The sequence below is a fragment of the Anguilla anguilla genome, chromosome 12 (genome assembly GCF_013347855.1).
Source record: "Anguilla anguilla isolate fAngAng1 chromosome 12, fAngAng1.pri, whole genome shotgun sequence".
Lineage (NCBI taxonomy): Eukaryota > Metazoa > Chordata > Actinopteri > Anguilliformes > Anguillidae > Anguilla > Anguilla anguilla.
The window spans coordinates 16,589,806-16,610,214 of record NC_049212.1 but is presented as its reverse complement, the minus strand read 5'-3'; the positions used below and the strand labels follow the sequence as shown (position 1 = coordinate 16,610,214).

Genomic DNA, 20,409 nt, shown 5'->3' with positions numbered 1-20,409 from the left:
TGAAGAGCAGGAATGAGAAGCTCTCTCTAAAACCAGGTCACACCCCTTGGAGAAAATCCTGCCCCCGCCCCGTGGAGCTCTTTGAGGCTCCGCCCCCTTTCCCCCCTCCTCCAGTCCTGGACCTGTCCATGGTGCTGAAATCCACTGTGACAGCGCTGCTGAGAGAGAGAGAGTGAGAGAGAGAGAGGGGGAGGGAGGAAGAGAGAGAAAGGGGTGACGTGATAAGGAAAGAGAGAAATAGAGGACAGGCGAGAGAGAGCGAGGGTGTGAAAGAAGAAGAGTGAGAGAAAACGACAGAAAGGGAGAGCGAAAGAGAGCGCAGGCAGAAGGGATGGGATTCGCAGAGAGAGCAGCGAGCCGGCTCTTTGTCAGGTGATTTACGGCGTGCGGTCTGTGATTAATCTGCGGTGGCTGGGAAGCGGCGGCGGGGAGGACAGCGCACAGGAGCCGTCTCTCCGGAGCAGAGCCCCTCCAGGACGCGACACGCAGGGGAGCAGCAGCGCCAGGAGCAGCCGGGCGAGGAGCGCCATGCCGGGAGGCTGCTCCGCCGCTCCTGCCCCGCGCCCGTGAGGCGGGGAGCTCGCGCCCGCGGGCGGCGTCGCTCGCAGCTCGGAGGACAAGGAGCTCCCGCCGAACCGGAGACCAGGGAGAGGCCCCGCCGGGGGGGAGGAGGAGCTTTGCCGACTCTCGGCGACACAGAGATGGCCGGGCGCCCCCGCGCGCCGTCCCGGGGCTTCCAGGACCCGCCCCGCGCCGCCCTCGCCCGGGAGAGCCGCGCTCGCCTGTGAGGCACGCGTCCTATGGTGCCGAGACCCGCGGCCGCCCGCACGCCGCTGCGCCGAAGGGGGACCTGCGCCGACGGCTCCTCCAGGGAGAGCTGAACCCTCGCGCGCGCCCGCGCCACCACGCCGGAATTCAGCCCCGTCCCCGTGAGTACCGCCGTCCGCCCGCCGCTCGATTCCGCGTGTCACTCCAGCGCGTCCCGCTCAGCGGGCTCACCGCAGAGCGGTTTCTGAGACGCGCGGAGGAATCTCGCATTCCTGCATCAGCACCGTCCTCATTTCAGTGCGCCGTTGCCTGGATACTGCGCCTCATTCTCTTAATTCTGCACTTAGAATCAACCCCCTGCTCCTGCAGGATCACACACACACACACACACACACACATTTGCCTGTTTGGATTTAGGGAAATGAGAGAGAGAGATGGAGACAGGGGAGAAAGAAGGGTAGAGGACAAATGAAGAGTGGGGAGAGAGGAGCACTAGAGGGAAGGAGAGAAAAAGGGAGACAACAGTTACTGTAGAGAGAAAGAGAACAGAGGAAGAGCAGAAGCTGCTCACATGAATCTGTGAAGCACATATTCAGATAAACACAGATTCCCAGCCTTGGCAGTGATGCCTGCAAGGGGCAGGCAGGCTTATAGGATTAACTCTCTCTCATGCACATACACACACACACATACACACACAGGCACACGCACACACACGCACAAATACACACTTACAAACACACAAATTCACATGCAGGCACACACACACACAAATACACACATGTGCACATGCACACACAGACTTACAAACATACATACATATTTACAAGCACACACAAAAAATACACACATATTCACACGCGCACACACACACACAAACACACATTTATACGCATACACAAAAAAGCACACACACATATTTACACGCATACACACACAAAAACACACACACACATGTACAGACACATACTTACACACACACACAAAAGAAACACACACACACCTACACATACACATATATATATGCACACACATATACACACACACACACACACACATATGTACACACACACACACACACACACACACATGTGTACACACACACACACACACACACACACACACAGGTGTACAGGAGCGCAGGTGGTGCTGGCCCCTGAGGTTGATTGATGCACAGATGCAGGAGCTCACGGCGTGTGCCAGACAGTAGCCTGTTTGCCTGTTAGCTGCACATTGGCATCTGGCCCGCCGCCAAGCCTCACGTCTGCACTCTCACCCTGGAGGAGGCAGGCAGCGCTCCGCCCCTCTCCCAGGCACCGCTGCATCCCTCCCTGAGAATGACCCACATAACGCAGGGCCGCGCGTAGCGGGCGCTAGCAATGCGGCACCGCGGAGGGCAGCCGGATAACAGTGTCAGAGCGCTGTGTGATCACAGCTCCAGAGAGACACAATGGCAGACGATGTGTAAAGAACAGGCGCTGGACTCTCTCTGTGCGTGCTGGGCCTCTCGTGCTGTGAGCTCATTGGCTGCAATCTGTATCTCAGCGACAGGCATGATGCAACTGTTACACTGAGCGAGAGCCAGCTTATCCAATCAGAGCGCCCTGTGAAGCTAACAAAACGAAGGGACCAGCACAATTACAGAGAGCCCTCAAACTCTCACCTTAGTCATCTCATATTTTCAATAACTCTCTTAGATTGACCTATTCACTCTGCAATTCTCTCACTCAGGCTTAAACTATGACATCCTCCCACTCAAACAAACACTTTCACTCTCATTTTCTGACATTCTCACATCCACATGCTTAGTCACATTAGCATACACATCATGCTTATTTGCATTAGAATAGTTGACAATAAATCTCTTCTGAAACTTCCTTCGTCACCCTTTCATAAATATACTCATATTACTCTCTCACGCTCACAATGTCTCACATTCACATTTACGTGTGGAAGTCATGTGACATTCACATCATGTGCATTCACAGCATACAAAATGGTATGTGTGAACAAAATAGATTTCAGCAGGTGAAATCCGAGTCCAAGTAAATATACATACAAATATATACACACATACAAAGTGCACATACATGTGCGTATATGTTGTAAACACCTGAGTGTAATTTACAGCAGTGTCTTCATCATGTGAGAGCAGGGTCTCCATCACTGACGCGTGTGTTTCCTCCCGTTCAGTGTTTGTGACTGGAGAACAATGAGCTCTGAGGAGGACGCCTTCAGCAGGTTTTTCCAGTACGTGGAGGACAGTGGGCTGAGAGCCTATGACGGTCTGGTCATCCAGAACGCCTCGGACATCGCCCGCGAGAGCGACCGCGTGAGGAATGAGACCAACTGGGCGTACCTGCAGGAGAAACACGAGAAGAGGAGGAGACAGGAGGAAGCCATAAAAAGGTAGGAGACAAGTTCTATTTATGCATGAATGCACGCAAAGGCAAACACACACATGCATACACACACACAAGTACACACACGTATGCGCTCACGCTCACATACACACACTCACACATACACACACACACACGTCTACACTCACGTTCAGATACACACATGCACACGTTCAAACAAACACGCTCACACACACATGCACACACTCATGCACACACAAACACACGCGCACGTGTGCACACGCACACACACACATGCACGCACACGCGTACACAGACGTATACGCTCGCACTCACATACACATGCACACGCTCACACAAACACACTCACACGCACACACACACACACGCATGCACACACTCACGCACACACACACATACACTGCAACAACAGATACATGTATTGGTTTGTATTTTGGAACTGTTTTAAAGTATCATTAAAATTCTGGTTCTATGGTATCCTTGCATTGTTTTCTGCAATTCATGTTGCAGTAATACGCAATGCATGCAACAACTGGAATACAGCCCTCCCACCCCCAGCCCTGCCCTCAGCAGATGTGTGCTGACCCAGAGAAAACTCCCTTATTTTCACCAGCCAGCCTTGGCAGGAGGGTGCAGAGACCTCCTGTTTCCTCAGTCCTCTTGAAGAGACATGTTCAGTCATTTTTTATTGGTCAATATTGCTGGTAAGAAATACCAGCTGTTAAGGGATCAGTAAGCACTGGGTCAGTATTGCTGAACCAGTACTGCTGAATGTACAAGCTCAGTTTAACTGAATCTGCTTTATTGTGCTTTTGCTACTCAATACTCCTGGGTCAGTACTGCTAACTTGTCATGCCAGGTCAGTGCTGCCAGTATACTGGACATTTAGATGTTCTTGCAAGAGAAGAGAGGTTGATTATGACTTACAACTTGCCAATAATGCAGTATTTTTTTGACAACAAAACATCACACTTCAAAATCACACATTTACAAAATGCTTTGAGGAATCAAAAAAGCCGTTGTTTAATATGACATCCGATCCCTTATGTAGACAAAATAGACTGTTATTATTATTCTTGTTATTAATATTGTTATCATTATTATTATTACAGTAGTAGTAGTGCTGTGATTGCATTAGTACGTTTGCTGTCTATCACTTACTATCACTGTTTACTCTTCTGTGTTAATATTTAAATATTTATATAAGAAAGAAATTGCTGCCAATTTTGAATTTGACACTGAATATGAGAGAGAGAGAGAGAGAGAGAGAGAGAGAGAGCAAGAATGAGAGAGACAGAGAGCAATAACAGTATTTCTCATGAAAAGAAACAGGTCAATGAGATGACCCTTCCCACAGTAAGAGATAGATAACGGGCCTGAGATTAAAGTGTGAGGCAGAAGCAGCACAGAGCTGGTGCTCACAGGCAGCCCTTCAGTTCTGCCCAGTGATCATTGATCCCACTTAGCCAATCAGGTTCCACAGCTGCTGTGAAACGGGGAGGGTCTTCCTGCATACTGCCCTCCCACTGTAAGTTTAGTAAGAATTATAACTAATTTACCAATGGGTAGTTACAGTATGATTGTGTCCCAAGTTAATGGGCCTGTTTCAGCAAATCCAGTGAAGTAACCTGATAAAACTGCTCTAGATTCCAGAGGTCAAGTTTGCACAGTCCACTCAATATCTTCACTCAGTGATAGTACCTAATGGCCTACTTCATCTTACTGGATCGTATAGTAAAGACTAGGGCCAGAGGGTATCTACGGTAACATGTCAGGTAACGTATTGTCCTATTGGCACAGGGCAATATTACTTTCTTAAATAACTCAGATCCACTCATTTATTTGCCAGACATAAGGATGTCATGTCCTTAACAGGACATTTCTAAACAAAAGGAAGACACAGTTGGTTAACCACTGGTGCAAAGTATCCTTTGCCATCTGATGGTGTCATTGTGTCCCAGATTTATCTTTTTCCTATCCTGTCATCTCTCATTCACTCCTCAGTGAAGTGGGTGCATCTGTGGCATTGCTAAAGTGCGTCTGTAAGTGTGCCAGCAACTAAATTGGCAACAGCCTCCCCCCCCCCCCCCCCCCCCGATTTCCATGGCACCCTACGTCCAATGAGGAATCCTCACATGGTGCGATTTTAGGTTGACAGTTATGTGAGTCTGTAATCTGTAAAAACTGGGATTTCATGAGAAACTATCAATGTGTACATCAATCAATCAATCAAATAAATGGATAAATGCGTTTAAGGTTGTTCCAGGTCTCGAGGTCAGTCAGGACCAAAACAGCCTCTCTTTTCCTTTCAGTTTCCTGTAGCTTTTGCCCTTTTCTTTCTTCCCCTCTCCCCACTTCCCTTCTCTCTGGTCGATACACTGCTGAGAGCAGTCTTATTCGGCGCTCTCCTACATGAATTTCCCAGCGCCGCCCTGAAAGCTCTAATCATGAGAGTGAAATAAAGGATTGATTTCCTTTAGAAAAGACCTACAGCGTCTCCCTGTGCATCAAAGCCAACCGAAACCCCCCTTTTCCAGAACACAGAGCCTCCTATCAACCCTCATTAACCCCACTTCTCTTCCAACACACACCAATCCCCCCTTTCCCCATTAATCTCACACCTCTTCCAGTGCTCATAATCTCCTTCTCCTCATTAACCCCACTCATTGTCTGCTGCTCACCCCTTCCTCTCCCTCTTTATTAACCCCACTCTCCATTTAACCCCTCTTTCCATTCAGATCGCTCTGTCCCTGGCACTGGCTCTCAGCAACAAACACACAGCTCCCACCCTGTCATTAGACCCCACTGATAAATACCCAGAATAAAGAGACACTGGGAATTGGAGATGTTAGTGCAAATGGCAGTTAGACTGGAAGAGAGGCTTGTAACCAACTAGCAGGTGTCAGATTGCTTGGGGATACAGCGCCCTTGTATTCTGGAGCTTACAGTACTTTGAATTGCGCCAGTAAATCTCCAGCTTTATTCAATGATTACGCACTGTTTATAATGGAATTCACCGCGGATAAAGTCATAAGCTATGTGGAGAATGAGCTACGTGAAGTAAATATGCATGTGTCACAAGTTGTACTGAATTTAGAGAAAGTCATGTGACATTGTATAACAGTGCTCATGTTTGCACTGTTGCGTTGTGCGCCTCAGTGGATGGGTACAGTGATTTCTGTCCCCGGCTAACCTTTCGGAATAAACAGTTATCTTTGATAATATTGATTCAGCACTCCCAGGTTTTTCTCGGGTCACGGTGTGTCTATTTTTGACTTTTCAGCCCTATTGACAGATAGACTTTGCAGTCGGGCAGAATCCAGATTTCCACACAAATGCTCTAATGCACATTTGTAGTTATACCAACGGTTCACAGTTCGCTGCATTTACATCGAACGTGTTATCATAAAAAAAAATGTCAGAAGGTTTCCTCCCGCAAATTTGCAACTTCGGACAAAATGTGGCCGTTGATGTGTTTTTTTAAATTTTATTTCCGCTTGGCAGTTTTATGGTGAGACTCACCGGTGATTGCTCCCCTCCTTGGCAAACCAACGAAGATTTAGGCTACTCTCTGCACATCACTGGCACAGTCTTCGCCCAGGTGCAGGCTATAAACTGTACCATTCCCAGTTATATACAGTAGCTACAGCTCAGTCAATTTTCCTGTCCAGCTATATCGATTTTCTAGCTAACGACTGCCCACATTTCCCTGTCTGGCACAGATTTCCTATAGCGGCAGCAGTGTAGCTGTTTCTACTGAAACTGACGGACTCGTAGAGCAACCATAGAGACAGGGAGGACTGTGCAGACATAATATAGTGAAATATCTGCATGAGATGTCAGGCTGAGGTAAGATAAACCTGAGCTTCTCCCAGCTGTGATCCAGAGCAGGGCAGCGAGGCTGTAATCACATCTGAGTGCTGAGCGGAGATCTCCGATAAATCAAACTATCATCCCTCTCACAAACAGCCCGCCGGTGACTGGAGTAACGCCGTAAATCCGGCTGTGCTGAGCGTGCTCAGAAGGGCGTTCTCACTGCGATGGGGTCAGGCAAGGGTTCATTGTGCTGGGGTGCGCTGGTCAGTGGGGCTCAGCTGACTTGGCCTGGCATTGATTCAAAGCTTTCGGGTCAGACCTGAACATCACACAAAGAGGCAGCTGTCTGCATGGCCCAGACCTTGAAAGAAAATGTATTTAAAGTATATCAATTACTTTATAATTATTTTTCATAAAATATTTTAACTTACTGTATATTATTTACAAATTGAAGTTGTTTTTTTTTTTTTAAAGTTTTTTAAATATTTGATTTATTTTCAGTTATAAGTTCATATCATAAATATATTTGGAATGTATATTGGAAAAATAAACATATTTTAATTATTTTAATCATTAAATAATAAATCATTATTTAAATCATGACTCAGGTCTGATGTGCAACTGCCCATCTACCTCCACCTTGGTTCAGAACACTCTCTCTCCCCAAACACATTCTGTCACTGCAGCTAACTGCAAGTGCACAGGTACTGCTTTCCTTCCCCTGTGAAACGGTAAACACAAAAATGTGATATTACACAGAATGAAAATCAGACAAATGAATGCAAAAAAAAAATCATCAAAATTTGTTATGATGATAAATTTGGAAAATGAGTGCTTTGCCTTTTTGTGTAGGTTTCATTTAAATATTTTCTTCCCTTGCAGCACGAAAATGCTGCTTCTGTGTGTGCTGGTGCTTGCAGTGATTTTTAGAGTTGAAATGGGGGGAGGGTCCGGTGAGGGCTGTCAAGGGGTCCTGTTAAGGGGGGCCTCTGTTGTTTGGGGGGTTCCCCTCACGGTCGTCTCTCTGCATGTGCTGCTCAGTTATGACAGCCTTTGTGTCTGGTTTGAGGGGTTTTGTTGCCAGGCAGATTTAAGCCTCTGACCAATGAGTCTCCTCCTGCTTTTTCTGCACTGCTGGTGTTTATTCAGGATGGAGACACATGGTACACACACAGCACATACTCACATACATGGATATGCACATGGGTATGCACACAAACAGCTTGCACACACATGCATGTACCCATTTAAACTGACATCCGCATGGATGCATACTACACACAACACATACAGTTCCGCACAAATACACCCACACTCACTCACACATATATGCCAACCCACAACTTGCACACATGCCACAAGCACTTCCATGCATGCAAATCGAAATATGCATTCACTCTCACAAATACATACAATAGGGGTTTGCAAAAATAGAAGCGTTTATAATTACCACGTGCTAGGAGAATCATGTGCACTACTGGCTGGCATACTGCCTTACAGTGTTTTTCTGCTATCCTAGTGGGAACTGTTTTCGGGGTGGGGGGAGGGGATAATCACGTGCACATGCAATGCTGTGACAAGCTATTAAACCTTTGTTTTGATGAGACAATGGGCCCCACAGCTGGCTTACCCAGAATCCCACGGGGTGCACAATATGGGGTGGCTGCTGAAAGTCACTGACCTGATACGAGGCAGGATTATCATCTCAGTCGTGTGGGTCCTGCCGTCGACCAGGAAAAACAGACTACATAGGTGTACCTACATGGCATTACAGCGTGTTCTGGACTGATGTCCAATGAATATCATGGCATGACCAGTTGGTACAGTAATTCAGAGTGATATTTAATCCCGCTCCCGCATATTAAAATGCACACTGAGCTGCTGTCGGTCTAAAGAGCCCTGAACCTGGAGGTGACCTTTGATGGCTCAGAGCAGGATTAATGTGACAACTCATGGAAGCCTTTGCCTCTCGACGTTTTTTCCAACAAGAGTTTTGTGCAGAAAACAGCCCAGATATTTGTCATTTCACCCATGAACTCACCTCCTCCGATGGAAGAATGAAAAGAGCCTGAGTCAGCAGAAGGTTATGGGTGGATGCATTCTCCTTGCCAGCATTCCCCATCATTCGCCTGTTCTAGCTGGACCAGCAAGCAAAGCTGAAATGAGAATGGATTTAGGCAGGCATGCTGGGTACTCCCAGCCCTCACAGATTGATGTCATCTGTCATCTTCAATTTACACCTGTACTTTTATTTCTTACCGTTTCATAATCTCTTAAAAGTTCTTTGACCTTTACTTAAACCTCATGTAATGCGGTAAATTTTATGTGGATACAGTATGTCTATGGTATGTCTAAGTTTAAATCCTCTTCTGTGTGCGGTGCACCTTGCAGGGAGAGGGTGAAGGCTCTTATCATGCGTAGTGTCTCAGAAGTGGAGAGTAATTTCCCTCTGAAGCAGTGAGTGGCCTCATTCTCTATCAGTAATGTTGTGTTGTCTCTCTCAGTAAGATTGTGTAATATTCTGCAAATTAATGTGGCTTTTGCCTCACATGGATACTGAATGTAAAATTATGTGGCATTAACACCAGACATATTTGCCCATCACAAGATAGCCTACTTCCTTAGCCCCCAGCACTTCCTGTTTGGATGAATATATAGCACAGCAACAATAGCAAATCACAGCTGTGGCATTTTACTGCCGTTTTCGAGAAAGACTGCATCCTCCTAATTTTCCGTAATGAAAGAGATTTTAACATCTCGGCTAGGTACACCACTAGCTAGCCTCCAGGCCGAACATTCATATTTCTGGGTCAATGCTGCTAAATACACAAATCTAAATACGTGCATTGGTGGGTAATTGGCGGCTAGTGTAATGTAAGCGGCATCAGCCTCCAGTGTAAAACTGACCAGATAGATAGAGCTGCCATTTTGTAGGTGAGAAATTGTTGACATATTTGATTCAGTTAATGTCATAAAGATTTCAGTAACTGCACCCCAGTAACAGTGAGAGGTTATTGGCAATTAATCACAGTATAGTGAAGCTGTCAGGCTCAAACATACAGTATTTATATTCCTTTATTTCTTTCTTTTGCTTTCTTGCTAGCTTTCTTCCCCCTCCTCTCCGTCTCTGTCTGAGAAACAGTGTGGAGTCTGCCTCTGTGATGAGGCAAATGAGGTTAGGAGGTAATGGAGCGTGGAGACTCCTGCTGTTTCCCATCACTGCCTGAATCTGCTGAAAACAAACTTCAAAAGCACATCCCTCTCCACAGCCACATTTACACCAGGTTTCGGCTATCTTGTTATTCCAGTTCCTACATTTTATTGTACTAGTATAATTGTACTAGTCATATCAAAGCACATCAGACAGCCGTGGTTTCAGACTGCATAGACGCAGTGCGCCAAGTGAGAAGCATGCTGCTCAGTTTGTACAGACCTCTTTATTACCACCGTTAGTTGATAAGACACTAGAAGATGTATGCTATAACCACAGTCAGTGAAAAGTGCAGGGGACATTGATTAATGCAGGAGAGGACAGTCATTATGCAAAAGTCACTAAAGTTGCCATGTGTATGTGCACATTAAGATCCAGCAGTACATTAGCTGGTATAATTCCCTTTTTCTTCACTAGCAAGCTGCTCATCAAAGGTAGGCTAACTTCCGTGGCTAGTAAATCAGAGTTAACAAAATCATACCTTGCTGGGACTGTAAACACACGTTCTAGTTCATCTCTTGACCTACTGCTATAGCTCCTTTTGAGTATTTGATGGCTGCCTGTTCAGGCTACAATTACTGGCACTGTCAAGTGTGAAATTTATCAACCCAATGAAATACCGAATAGTCTGCAGTTGTGTGAGCAAGAGAAGCAACTAGTTTGCTGGAAAAGTTAATGCAGCAATTTACAGTATGTGTGAAAGTGGCAAATCAGCATTTTTCAGTGCTGTGCTTCATCAGAAAGACTGAGTGTTCAGAAAAGGTTAAACTTTTTGAGATGGCTTTGTTCAGTGTAGTTCATTAGATGGGGTCTTGGATTAGCACCCATTGTCACTCGGTTTGGTTCAGTACTTATTCAGAGTACTTCATTTAGTGCACTTAGTCAGAATACTTGGTTTAGTGAGCTGTGTCAGAGTACTTGGTTTAGTGCGCTTGGAGTACACGGTGTAGTGCACCTGTTCAGAGTATTTGATTCCATGCACTTTGTTAGAGTGGCTGAAAGCCCATTTTCACAGTGTTTGGCTCAGTATACATTCAAAGTACTTCATTTGGTGCGCTTCACGGAGAACTTGGTTTATTGTGCTTCAGCGGAGTACTTGGTTTGCTGCGCTTTGTCAGAGTACTTGGCTTAGTGCCCTTTGTCACGGCGTTCGGTTTAGTGGACTTACTCAGAGGGCTTGATTAAATGGGTCTGATGTCCTGATCGGACTCAGATGCGCTGACACCTCAATGACACGCTGTCCCCCGCATCAGTGCTGCTGATGACAGCAGAGCATACAAGAAGGACGCCATTATTCAGTCAGGAAAGACTGAGCATGTCAGGGGTTTCTGGGTTGGTTATATTTAGAACCTGAATAAGTGAACATTGAGTATTATACTTTATAATTTTTTATAGTAATAATAATAATAATCATCATCAGCATCATCATCATAAATATTATCATCATCGTCATCATCATCATCATAATTTTTTTTTGTTCAAGTGCCTCACATTTCATAGCAATCTCAAAGTGTTTTACAGTGGGTAAATAAATAAAGATGCCTTACGACTATGAAGTGTGTTATTGGAATAGAAAAAAAATACATTCAGACATTCTGCTTCGGGTGAAGTAAAAAATCAATGTGACAAACAAAGAATTATCTCGGTTGAGTGGCAGTAATAGCACACTGATCATTAGCGGGTAAGAGAGCCATTTAGTCCATTAGCACACCTCTCCTCTCCCAGCTCCCAGTGTGTGTATGCAGGTGGGGGTGCTAGCTCGCTCGCTGCACCCTGCTACACGAGCTAGCATGCTCGCTGCACCCTGCTACACGAGCTAGCATGCTCGCTGCACCCTGCTACACAAGCTAGCACGCTCGCTGCACCCTGCTACACAAGCTAGCACGCTCGCTGCACCCTACTACACGAGCTAGCATGCTCGCTGCACCCTGCTACTCCAGCTAGCACACTCGCTGCACCCTGCTACATGAGCTAGCACGCTCGCTGCACCCTGCTACAGGAGCTAGCACGCTCGCTGCACCCTGCTACAGGAGCTAGCACGCTCGCTGCTCCCTGCTACACAAGCTAGCATGCTTGCTGCACCTTGCTACATGCTCACAGACACAAGCATCTGCCCAACACAAACGCTAATTATGGGAAATGTATTTTATTGGCGAGGCCCCTCTCCTTAATCTCATTTTGCCCAGGCAAGCGGGGACGGCCTCCGCATAGAGAGAGGCTGGGCATCCATTTAATCAACTTTCTTGCTGATTTACTGCACTCAGGGCAGTCTGAGGAAATTGGCTCCTTCTCGATTTCCAATCCCGGCAATTTGAATTTCAATTACCCCTCCATGCTAATCAGGGGCTGAGACCCTGTCACCTCTGCAGGACGCTACCTGAGGGTGACAGGTCGTCTGTAGGGATGTTCAGTCGCTTCCATGGCTGCTTGATCAGGGTTATGGTCAAGAGGTGATGAAAATGAATTTCATGTGCAGGCAGTCCAAAACACTTAAGTTGTGTAAGTATTGAATTTCATCAGGTACACTGTAATAAAGTTTAACCACAGGCACAACTGTTTATCTACTTTACTATACCATGACCTCAACCTGTATTGTTTTATCTGCTTTACAAAATGACGACTACAACCATTAAATACACTCTACACTCTACACCATGAACCAATGCACTTGTTGTGTGTCGCTCTGGATAAGAGCATCTGCTAAATGCCTGTAATGTAATGTAATGTAATGTAAATAGACATCATCTATTTGTAGATGTCTTTACCCTAGGGCAAATTACACAGATAATCTTTATTTATTTATTTTTTACAATTTATCTGTGCAGAGTGCTTTCGATTTATTGTAGCAATTTGGGTAAAGTACCTGTCTGGGTATTGCTGAAGAGCTCCACTGAGGATCTGAATCATAACAGTCGAGATCAAAATCAGGTACACCACACTGCCACCCAAACAGCCACAATTATTAAGTATTTAATACCTACTGATTCCATTATGTGTAATGTGTTCAAGGATCATATTTAAAATCCCATTGAAGATTAGAGGGACAGAGGGGGCGTGATGTGACCCTATCACTCTCTCCTGGCAGGATTGGTGAGGACGTCGCCAGGGGGACGGACGGCGGGTATCCAGGGAAACACTTCCGCATGGGCTTCATGACAATGCCCGCCCCGCAGGACCGTCTGCCCCACCCGTGCGGGACGGGCTTCTCCGTGCGCTCGCAGTCCCTGCACTCTGTCGGGGGCGGGGACGAGGACAGTAGCCCGAACTCTCGCAAGCAGCCCCCCCCGAAACCCCGGAGGGACCCCAGCACCAAGCTCAGCATCTCGTCGGAGACGGTGAACACAAGTTCAGCCTCAGGCCGGGCGGGAAAAGAGCTGGACAAGTCCGACGGTGAGTGTGTGCACCTGACCCCGCGGCCCTCTGAGCTCCGGGTCACACTGACCTTCCCCGCTGTCACCTCACATCACTGCTCCACGCCTCTTACCCTGTGTGACCCCAAACTTTGTCTGTTAACCAATCAAATGCAGATCGCACAACAGCAAAACGTACAGAGAGAGCTGGAGTGTGCACGATTATACTATTTCATTCTTCAAAGTGAATTGGAGGGCAACGTTTATGATATAGCTTTATTAATATAATGTAAAATAAATGTAGTACTTAGCTAGCAGAACCTTGCTTTGGTGGAACTGGGCTGCCAAAATCGGGCTCTGGTAGTAATCATGAAAGTGTCTTTTTTTTTGGTGGGTTTTGTTTGTTCTTCCATATAACTTGTCATCATGTATATTTCAATAACCAGACAAGAACACACTTTTTTTCCTTCTATATTATGACTGGATTTATAGAGCGCACTCAGTGGGAAATGAATAGCTCTGATTAAACGTGCCTCTAATTTAAAAGCCCATACCCTGCTGTGTCCTGGGCAGGCAGAGTAGCAGGCCAGCTACTGTAGCTCGCTAACATTGCTTCTGCTGACGCGTCCTGGCGAGAGGTGCAGGCTATAGCCCATCAAATCATTTTTGTACCTTGTTAAAACTTGTTTGTTGGCCAACTAATGACTGAAGCTGTTTTTATTTTCAAGCTAAGGATCTGCTTTTCATTTTTTCACTGAAGTTTTTGGCAAAACACATAAACATTACTCTTAGAAATTGCAGGTAGGACTACCCCTGCAGTGATCTGAAATGGTGACTCATGACCTGGTTAGATACAAAATACAGAACCACGGGGGTCACTTCTATAGGGACAATAAAGCCAAGCCAAAGGGAATGAATATTGCAACAACAAAAAAAACCTATCAACTGGTTAGGGTTACTTTAAAATTATATAGGGATGCTTATTCATTTCTGCTGCTAAATTAATTTCATGGTGTAAAACCTTTCAGTCCTCCTTTAATGGCCAAAAGCAAAACCATGAAAAGAGCCCCCTCAGTCAGCTAAACGTGTGTGCACTGCATGCTATAGGCTAACTGCAATCTGACAGCAATACCTTCCCTGAAGCTCCTTTCCTGGGAGAGAGAAGGGGAGGGAGAGAGAGGGGGGGGGAAGAGAGAGAGAAAGCGTGCGCGAGAGAGAGAGAGAGAGAGAGAGAGCTGTAATTTCACTGCAGTCTGACAGTAATATTCTGACTATAGCTCCTTTCCTGTTGATCGCCCCCCACCCAACACTGAGCTGAATAACAGCCAGGGGGAATCTGACACGCATGGCTGTGTTCTAAATCTTTCAACTCAAGCGTCATATAACGTAGGAGTCCCCTTTATCACACGAGCGTCATCTATATGCATGTTCTCATTTCCTCCTCTCTCCCTCTTTTTTCTCTCTCAGTTCTGTATCTCAGCTGTATGACGTGGTTCCTTCCTGCGGCACTTACTCTTTCTTGACACTGCTGCCTCCTGCTCTCTGTTTTGCTGTTTTTTATGAGAGGAAATAATGTGTATTCACATTGAAATGGATGTGTCATATCCATGCTGATGTGGTTACATAAAAAAATATTCTTTAGGCTTCCTTTGCTGCCCTTTCCCTGCCTCCCAGAGCACAATACTGTGCATCCACTCTTTTCTGCAGCCATGCACTGATGCCTCTAGAGACCAGAAAGGGTACTGCAAGGCCTTTCATCTTGAGTGTGAATGCAAGGAGCCTCAACTCTGACAAACAAGAACTGTGACCTGGACAAGGACAAGTGTGACTGACAACATACAGACATGCACATGCATGCACACATGCACAGGCAGTCTCACACACACACACACACACAGGTCAGTGTTCCCTGTGCTTGTACAGTGCATTGCAGGGAAAAGGACTATGGATCAGCTGAATCAGCAGTCATTTGTCCACCAACTCGCATTTATTTAAGCATGATGCAGTTCAGTGCAAGCATCGCCAGAGGAGCAAAGAAGGCTAAAATTCTGGCTAAAATCACTACCTTCTACCTGCCCTTTTACTGAGTAACCTAAGGGTAAAACATCTCTCTCCTTTCCTCCCTGACACCCCTCTTTTCCTCAGGACAGTGGATACTCCAAGACACCCCTGTCAGGACCTATTTATACATGTAATGGAACATGCAGTCCCCCGCCTGCCCGCCCACACACACGCTTGCACACATAGACACGTGCAGTGACAGGCTCACATACAGGCCCTAGTATGTTCTCAATGAGCAAGTTACCTTTGTGTTGACTCATCTTTTAAATGAATTCATGTAAATTATATGCCAGGCTGAGATTCCGCACAGAACAGTAGCTCTCCATTTCTCTGCCAGCAGACACAAGCACCTTCTGTCAGTCTTTATGTGCAGAATGCTGTCTGGGTAAGCACAGACCCCAGCACATTCTGCCTGACTGTGCGTAGACCTCATCACCTGCTATCTGAAGGTATGCACAGACTCCGGTACCTTCTGTCTGTGCTCAGATGTGCTCCCATTCTGTCATTCAGTACTGGTGCTGAGGGGGAGGGGGAGGGTCTCTGCTTGACTCCCTGTGAGTAGGATGATGTCATCACACAAGTAAAGCAAGCTGGTCTTCCGTAGTGCCACAGCAGCATTATCTAGCGCAGGCCCACAGAAGTTACGCAAAACCACCCATGGGACCGCCTCCTTACAGCTTCTCCAATCAGGGGCAAGAGACCAGGGACAGATCTGTGCGTTCTTCATTGAGAGGATACAGGGTTATATGGAGCTACCGACTGTGGGCTAATTATTCAGTGCAGAATTCATTCATGAAGCACAACTGACCTAGATCCCCCTCCCCTCCGTGCTCCCCCCTCCCCCCTCCCACATGCTGCGTGCCTGCAGCCCCACAGCGCAGTCACACAGCACACACACACACAGCACACACACACGCACAGCACACACACACGCAGCGCACACGCACAGCACACACACACGCACAGCACACGCACACGCAGCGCACACGCACAGCACACACACGCACAGCACACACACAGCACACACACACGCAGCGCACACACACAGCACACACACAGCACACACACGCAGCACACACACAGCACACACACGCAGCACACACACACGCACAGAGCACTCACACAGCTACTCAGCTGAAAGTCCCACTGCAAACGTGTACTAGCAGTGACGCACAACAGTGTGGCTACGCCCCCAAAGGGAAATGCGCCCACTGTGAAGCTGGGTGCGTGTGCTCGAATACAAAGGCGAACTTGGTCAAAATGGAACCACAGCCGAACACGGTGCCGCACACAGACGTGTGCACACTCACTGTGCCTTCCAACCGTTTGCTCAGTTACACTCCATGCCTGTGGGGCACGCAGGTTCAGATTCTGCGGTTGTAGTGACCAGGGGGAAAACACGGAGTTGACAACGTTTTCTGCACCAAACACAGAAAAAAAACAACGAATGAATGAATCATTGCATTTATATAGCACTTTTCCGTATACTCAAAGTGCTTTACAGTGATGAGGGGGAACTCACCTCACCCACCACCAATGTGTAGCACCCACCTGGGTGATGCACGGCAGCCATTTTGTGCCAGAATGCTCATCTCACATTGGTTAAGGTGGCTGCGGTAAAGTAGCATAAACCTCAATAGATGGATGTTGATAATGAAGTCGCTTTAGTTTACTTAAAGTAAACTAAAAAAAAATAAGAAAAGAACACAGAGAAGATGGTATGTTTGGTCACTCGTTCATTAGACAAGGAGACAAGACCATAGACTGTAGGGACAAGATGCCGCCAGCACAGTCACCCATGTGATATTTTAGACCAATTGCAACCAATCTCCGCATTTACGTTGGTGTGCGAACATTTCGGTTTGGCCAGGAGGGATGTGCACACTGCAGTGGCCGAAGTCAATGCAGAGTTTTATTTCCTGTGCAAGTGCATAATTTTATGTCATTTAATTACGAACCAGCTGAAGTTCGTTTCCACAGAAAATATACGCTCAGCTTAGTAATTCCTATAGACTGTGGCCAGTGCTTTCTCTCAGCTTTAGAAGATCAGTTGTAGCATCAGTCTGTCCTGTGTTTGTAATAAAATGAGAGAAAATATCATAAGATGATAAGACGTCTGTTATCAGACACATTTGCTTTATATGTGAAAATTGCTTGCCCTTAAAGGCTATCACTAAACATCTATGAATCAGCTTGGCAAGGCCAAGTGTCTTTAGCTCGATGTGTGCTTAGTACGTCCAGCTGTAACACTTTGTCCTGGAGGTCATTTCAAAAACTTACTGACTTCTCTCAGATAATATAGGCTGCACTGACATGAATGTCAAGTACCACTGCTTGGCTTTATTTAGCTGCAGTGAAGCACTTGTTCTCATTCCTGGATAAGGATTAATTTCCTTCTGTCCAAGTATTAATAAAATAACAGTCTTAAATAAAATAAGGTTAAGACTGAATGAAACATATGCAAATACTGAAGACAAACTAGAACTAACCTGGTCCTCTTCATTCACAGACGACATCTGTTTTGACTGTAATCAGTTGACATGTTACAGTCAGCCTTGACGCTCATTTTCTGTGTTTCTGTGCTCACCATGTCTCCCCTTCAGTGTCAGGCAGGTCCCGGCCCTGCAGCGAGGACCTCAGGAGGGTCCCTCCCCCGAAGCCCAAACGGAACCCCAACACCCAGCTGAGCACCTCCTTCGACGAGTCCTACATCAGGAACCACGGCAGCAAGAGGACGCCCCAGCGGGAGAAGTCCTCGTCGCAGACGCAGAGCCCCACCCGCGACACGGACGAGGACGAGCCCGTCTACATCGAGATGGTGGGCAACATCCTGCGGGAGTTCCAGCGGGACGAGGAGGAGCCGGGCGAGGCCGTGTACGAGGAGATGAAGTACCCCGCCCTGGAGGACCTGGCCCAGGAGCCCAGGTGGGAGCCGGTGGGCTGCTCCTCCCAGTGCTCCACGCCCACCATCCCCGACCTGGAGGTCACGCGGGCCGCCACGCCCCGGGGCTCACTGTGCGACATCCCCGCCCCCTTCCCCAACCTGCTGTCTCACCGGCCCCCGCTGCTGGTGTTCCCCCCCGCCCCCGCCCAGTGCTCCCCCAACTCGGACGAGTCCCCGCTCACCCCCCTGGACGTGACTAAGCTGCCCGTGCTGGAGAACGTGTCCTACATCAAGTCCGGCGGCGAATCGCAGCCCTCCTCTCACCGCAAAGCGGAGAAGGAGCCGCCGGCCACGCCCACCATCACGGCCTCGGGCCGCTCCTCCGCCCCGCCGCTCCCGTCCACCCTCTACAAGTCGTCGGCCTCGGCCCACGGGTACCCGCGGAGCCACTCGGCCTGCCCCTCGCCCGTCAGCATGGGCCGCTCGCTCACGCCGCTCAGCCTGAAGCGACCGCCGCCCTACGACGCCGTGGCGACGGGCGGCATGCCGCGCAGCGCCTCCGCGGTGCCGCACTCGGCCAAGGGCGCGTCTCAGGAAGGGGGCCGGCTCTCCGGCTCCTCCAGCGCCCACGGCTCCATGCAGAACGTGTCGCGCTCGCGCACCCCCACCAGCCCGCTGGACGAGCTCACCAACCTGTTCAGCACCGGCCGCAACATGCTCAAGAAGTCCTCCAGCGGCAGGAAGTCCAAGGAGCCCGCCGAGAGTGAGTACAGCGTCCCTCTGAGCTGAACGCCACAGGAAACATGAGGAGTACATTTTAATATCTTAATATACTACTGCACATCGTATCTAAATATTCCACAATTACTTCCTCTTTCACTCATGTTGCTTTACAGTTACATATATATTGTACAACATATTATCTATAGCATTCTACCATGTTTGCATATAATTATGTATCCATCTTTTAACAGTACATTAATGATTGCCTAAGCAGAAAACTTTCTCCAGAGCTCACAACTTAACCTATACAGCACAGTTCAGTATGCACAGTTAGATACAGAACTAATTTAGGTGAGGTGTGAATCAACCATTAGCTCCAAATTGTTTTGACGTTTTAAACAACGATATTGTTCTGGATGTCATTATTGAAAGAGAACAGCAGTATTTTAACTAGTGAAAGTGAACTGGAGCATACACAGTGCTGTTTAAAGACTGATAAAGGCCATTAAATTGTATAGCAGCACCTAGCTCATGCACATGTTCTCTTGTACCACTAAATGTGAAATTCCCCATAATTCCCATGGAGGGACCAGTCAATGCAGGACAAACGGAGGGCTGCATCAGACCCATCCTGCACTGCTCTCCTCTCTTTAATCTGGGAGGTCTTTAAAGTCTCCTTCAGAGAAGCAGCGTCTTAATGAAAATTTAATCTTGCACACCAGCTCCTGTGAAGCCCGCCTTCCCATCCAGTGCAGAGTTGCCGTGACAACAGCAGAAGATTATCCAATCAAAGCACGGGATAGGTCAAGACTCATTGGAGTGCAAATGTTGAAAATGCAGAAACCTTTAAATGACTAAATGTAACCTTTAAAGTGAAAGACAAATTATCCACTTTTTAAAAGAGATACATTTCTCATTAATTAGACCACAGATTTAAAAGAGAAAACATTAATATTGAGGAACTCCATGATGAATGGAGCTCACTGGATTTATCACACAATTCAGTGCATAAATCAGCACCACACTCAAAGGGACACAAACAGAACAGAGCTACATTAAAACAGAGAGAGAGAGAGAGAGAGAGAGAGAGAGAGAGAGAGAGAGAGAGAGAGAGAGAGATAGAAATGCTTGTTTACCCATCTGTCTGGCCATATGTCTGTCTGTCTGTCAGCCTGTCAGGGACCTGCAATCACAGCTGTGTTTTGGCGGAGC

General features: G+C 47.2%; 1 protein-coding gene and 1 long non-coding RNA gene across 3 annotated transcripts in view; one reads left to right on the top strand and one right to left on the bottom strand.

Moving 5' to 3' along the window:
* Positions 1-202: 202 nt before the first annotated feature.
* nyap2a (neuronal tyrosine-phosphorylated phosphoinositide-3-kinase adaptor 2a) overlaps positions 203-20,409 on the top strand; it is a 29,112-nt gene continuing 8,905 nt past the window's right edge. For both annotated transcript variants that reach the window (XM_035383832.1, XM_035383831.1), the window contains exons 1-4: positions 203-929; positions 2,962-3,177; positions 13,265-13,569; positions 18,194-19,237. In XM_035383832.1, coding sequence (XP_035239723.1) covers positions 2,981-3,177; positions 13,265-13,569; positions 18,194-19,237 — 1,546 coding nt within the window. In that variant the 5' untranslated portion in view covers positions 203-929; positions 2,962-2,980. The remainder of the gene's footprint in view (positions 930-2,961; positions 3,178-13,264; positions 13,570-18,193; positions 19,238-20,409) is intronic.
* On the bottom strand, positions 2,690-7,103 carry LOC118208875. Its single transcript, XR_004761647.1, has 2 exons — positions 6,675-7,103; positions 2,690-3,127 (listed from the first exon to the last, which is right to left on the bottom strand). It is a non-coding gene; the product is annotated as an uncharacterized LOC118208875 (long non-coding RNA).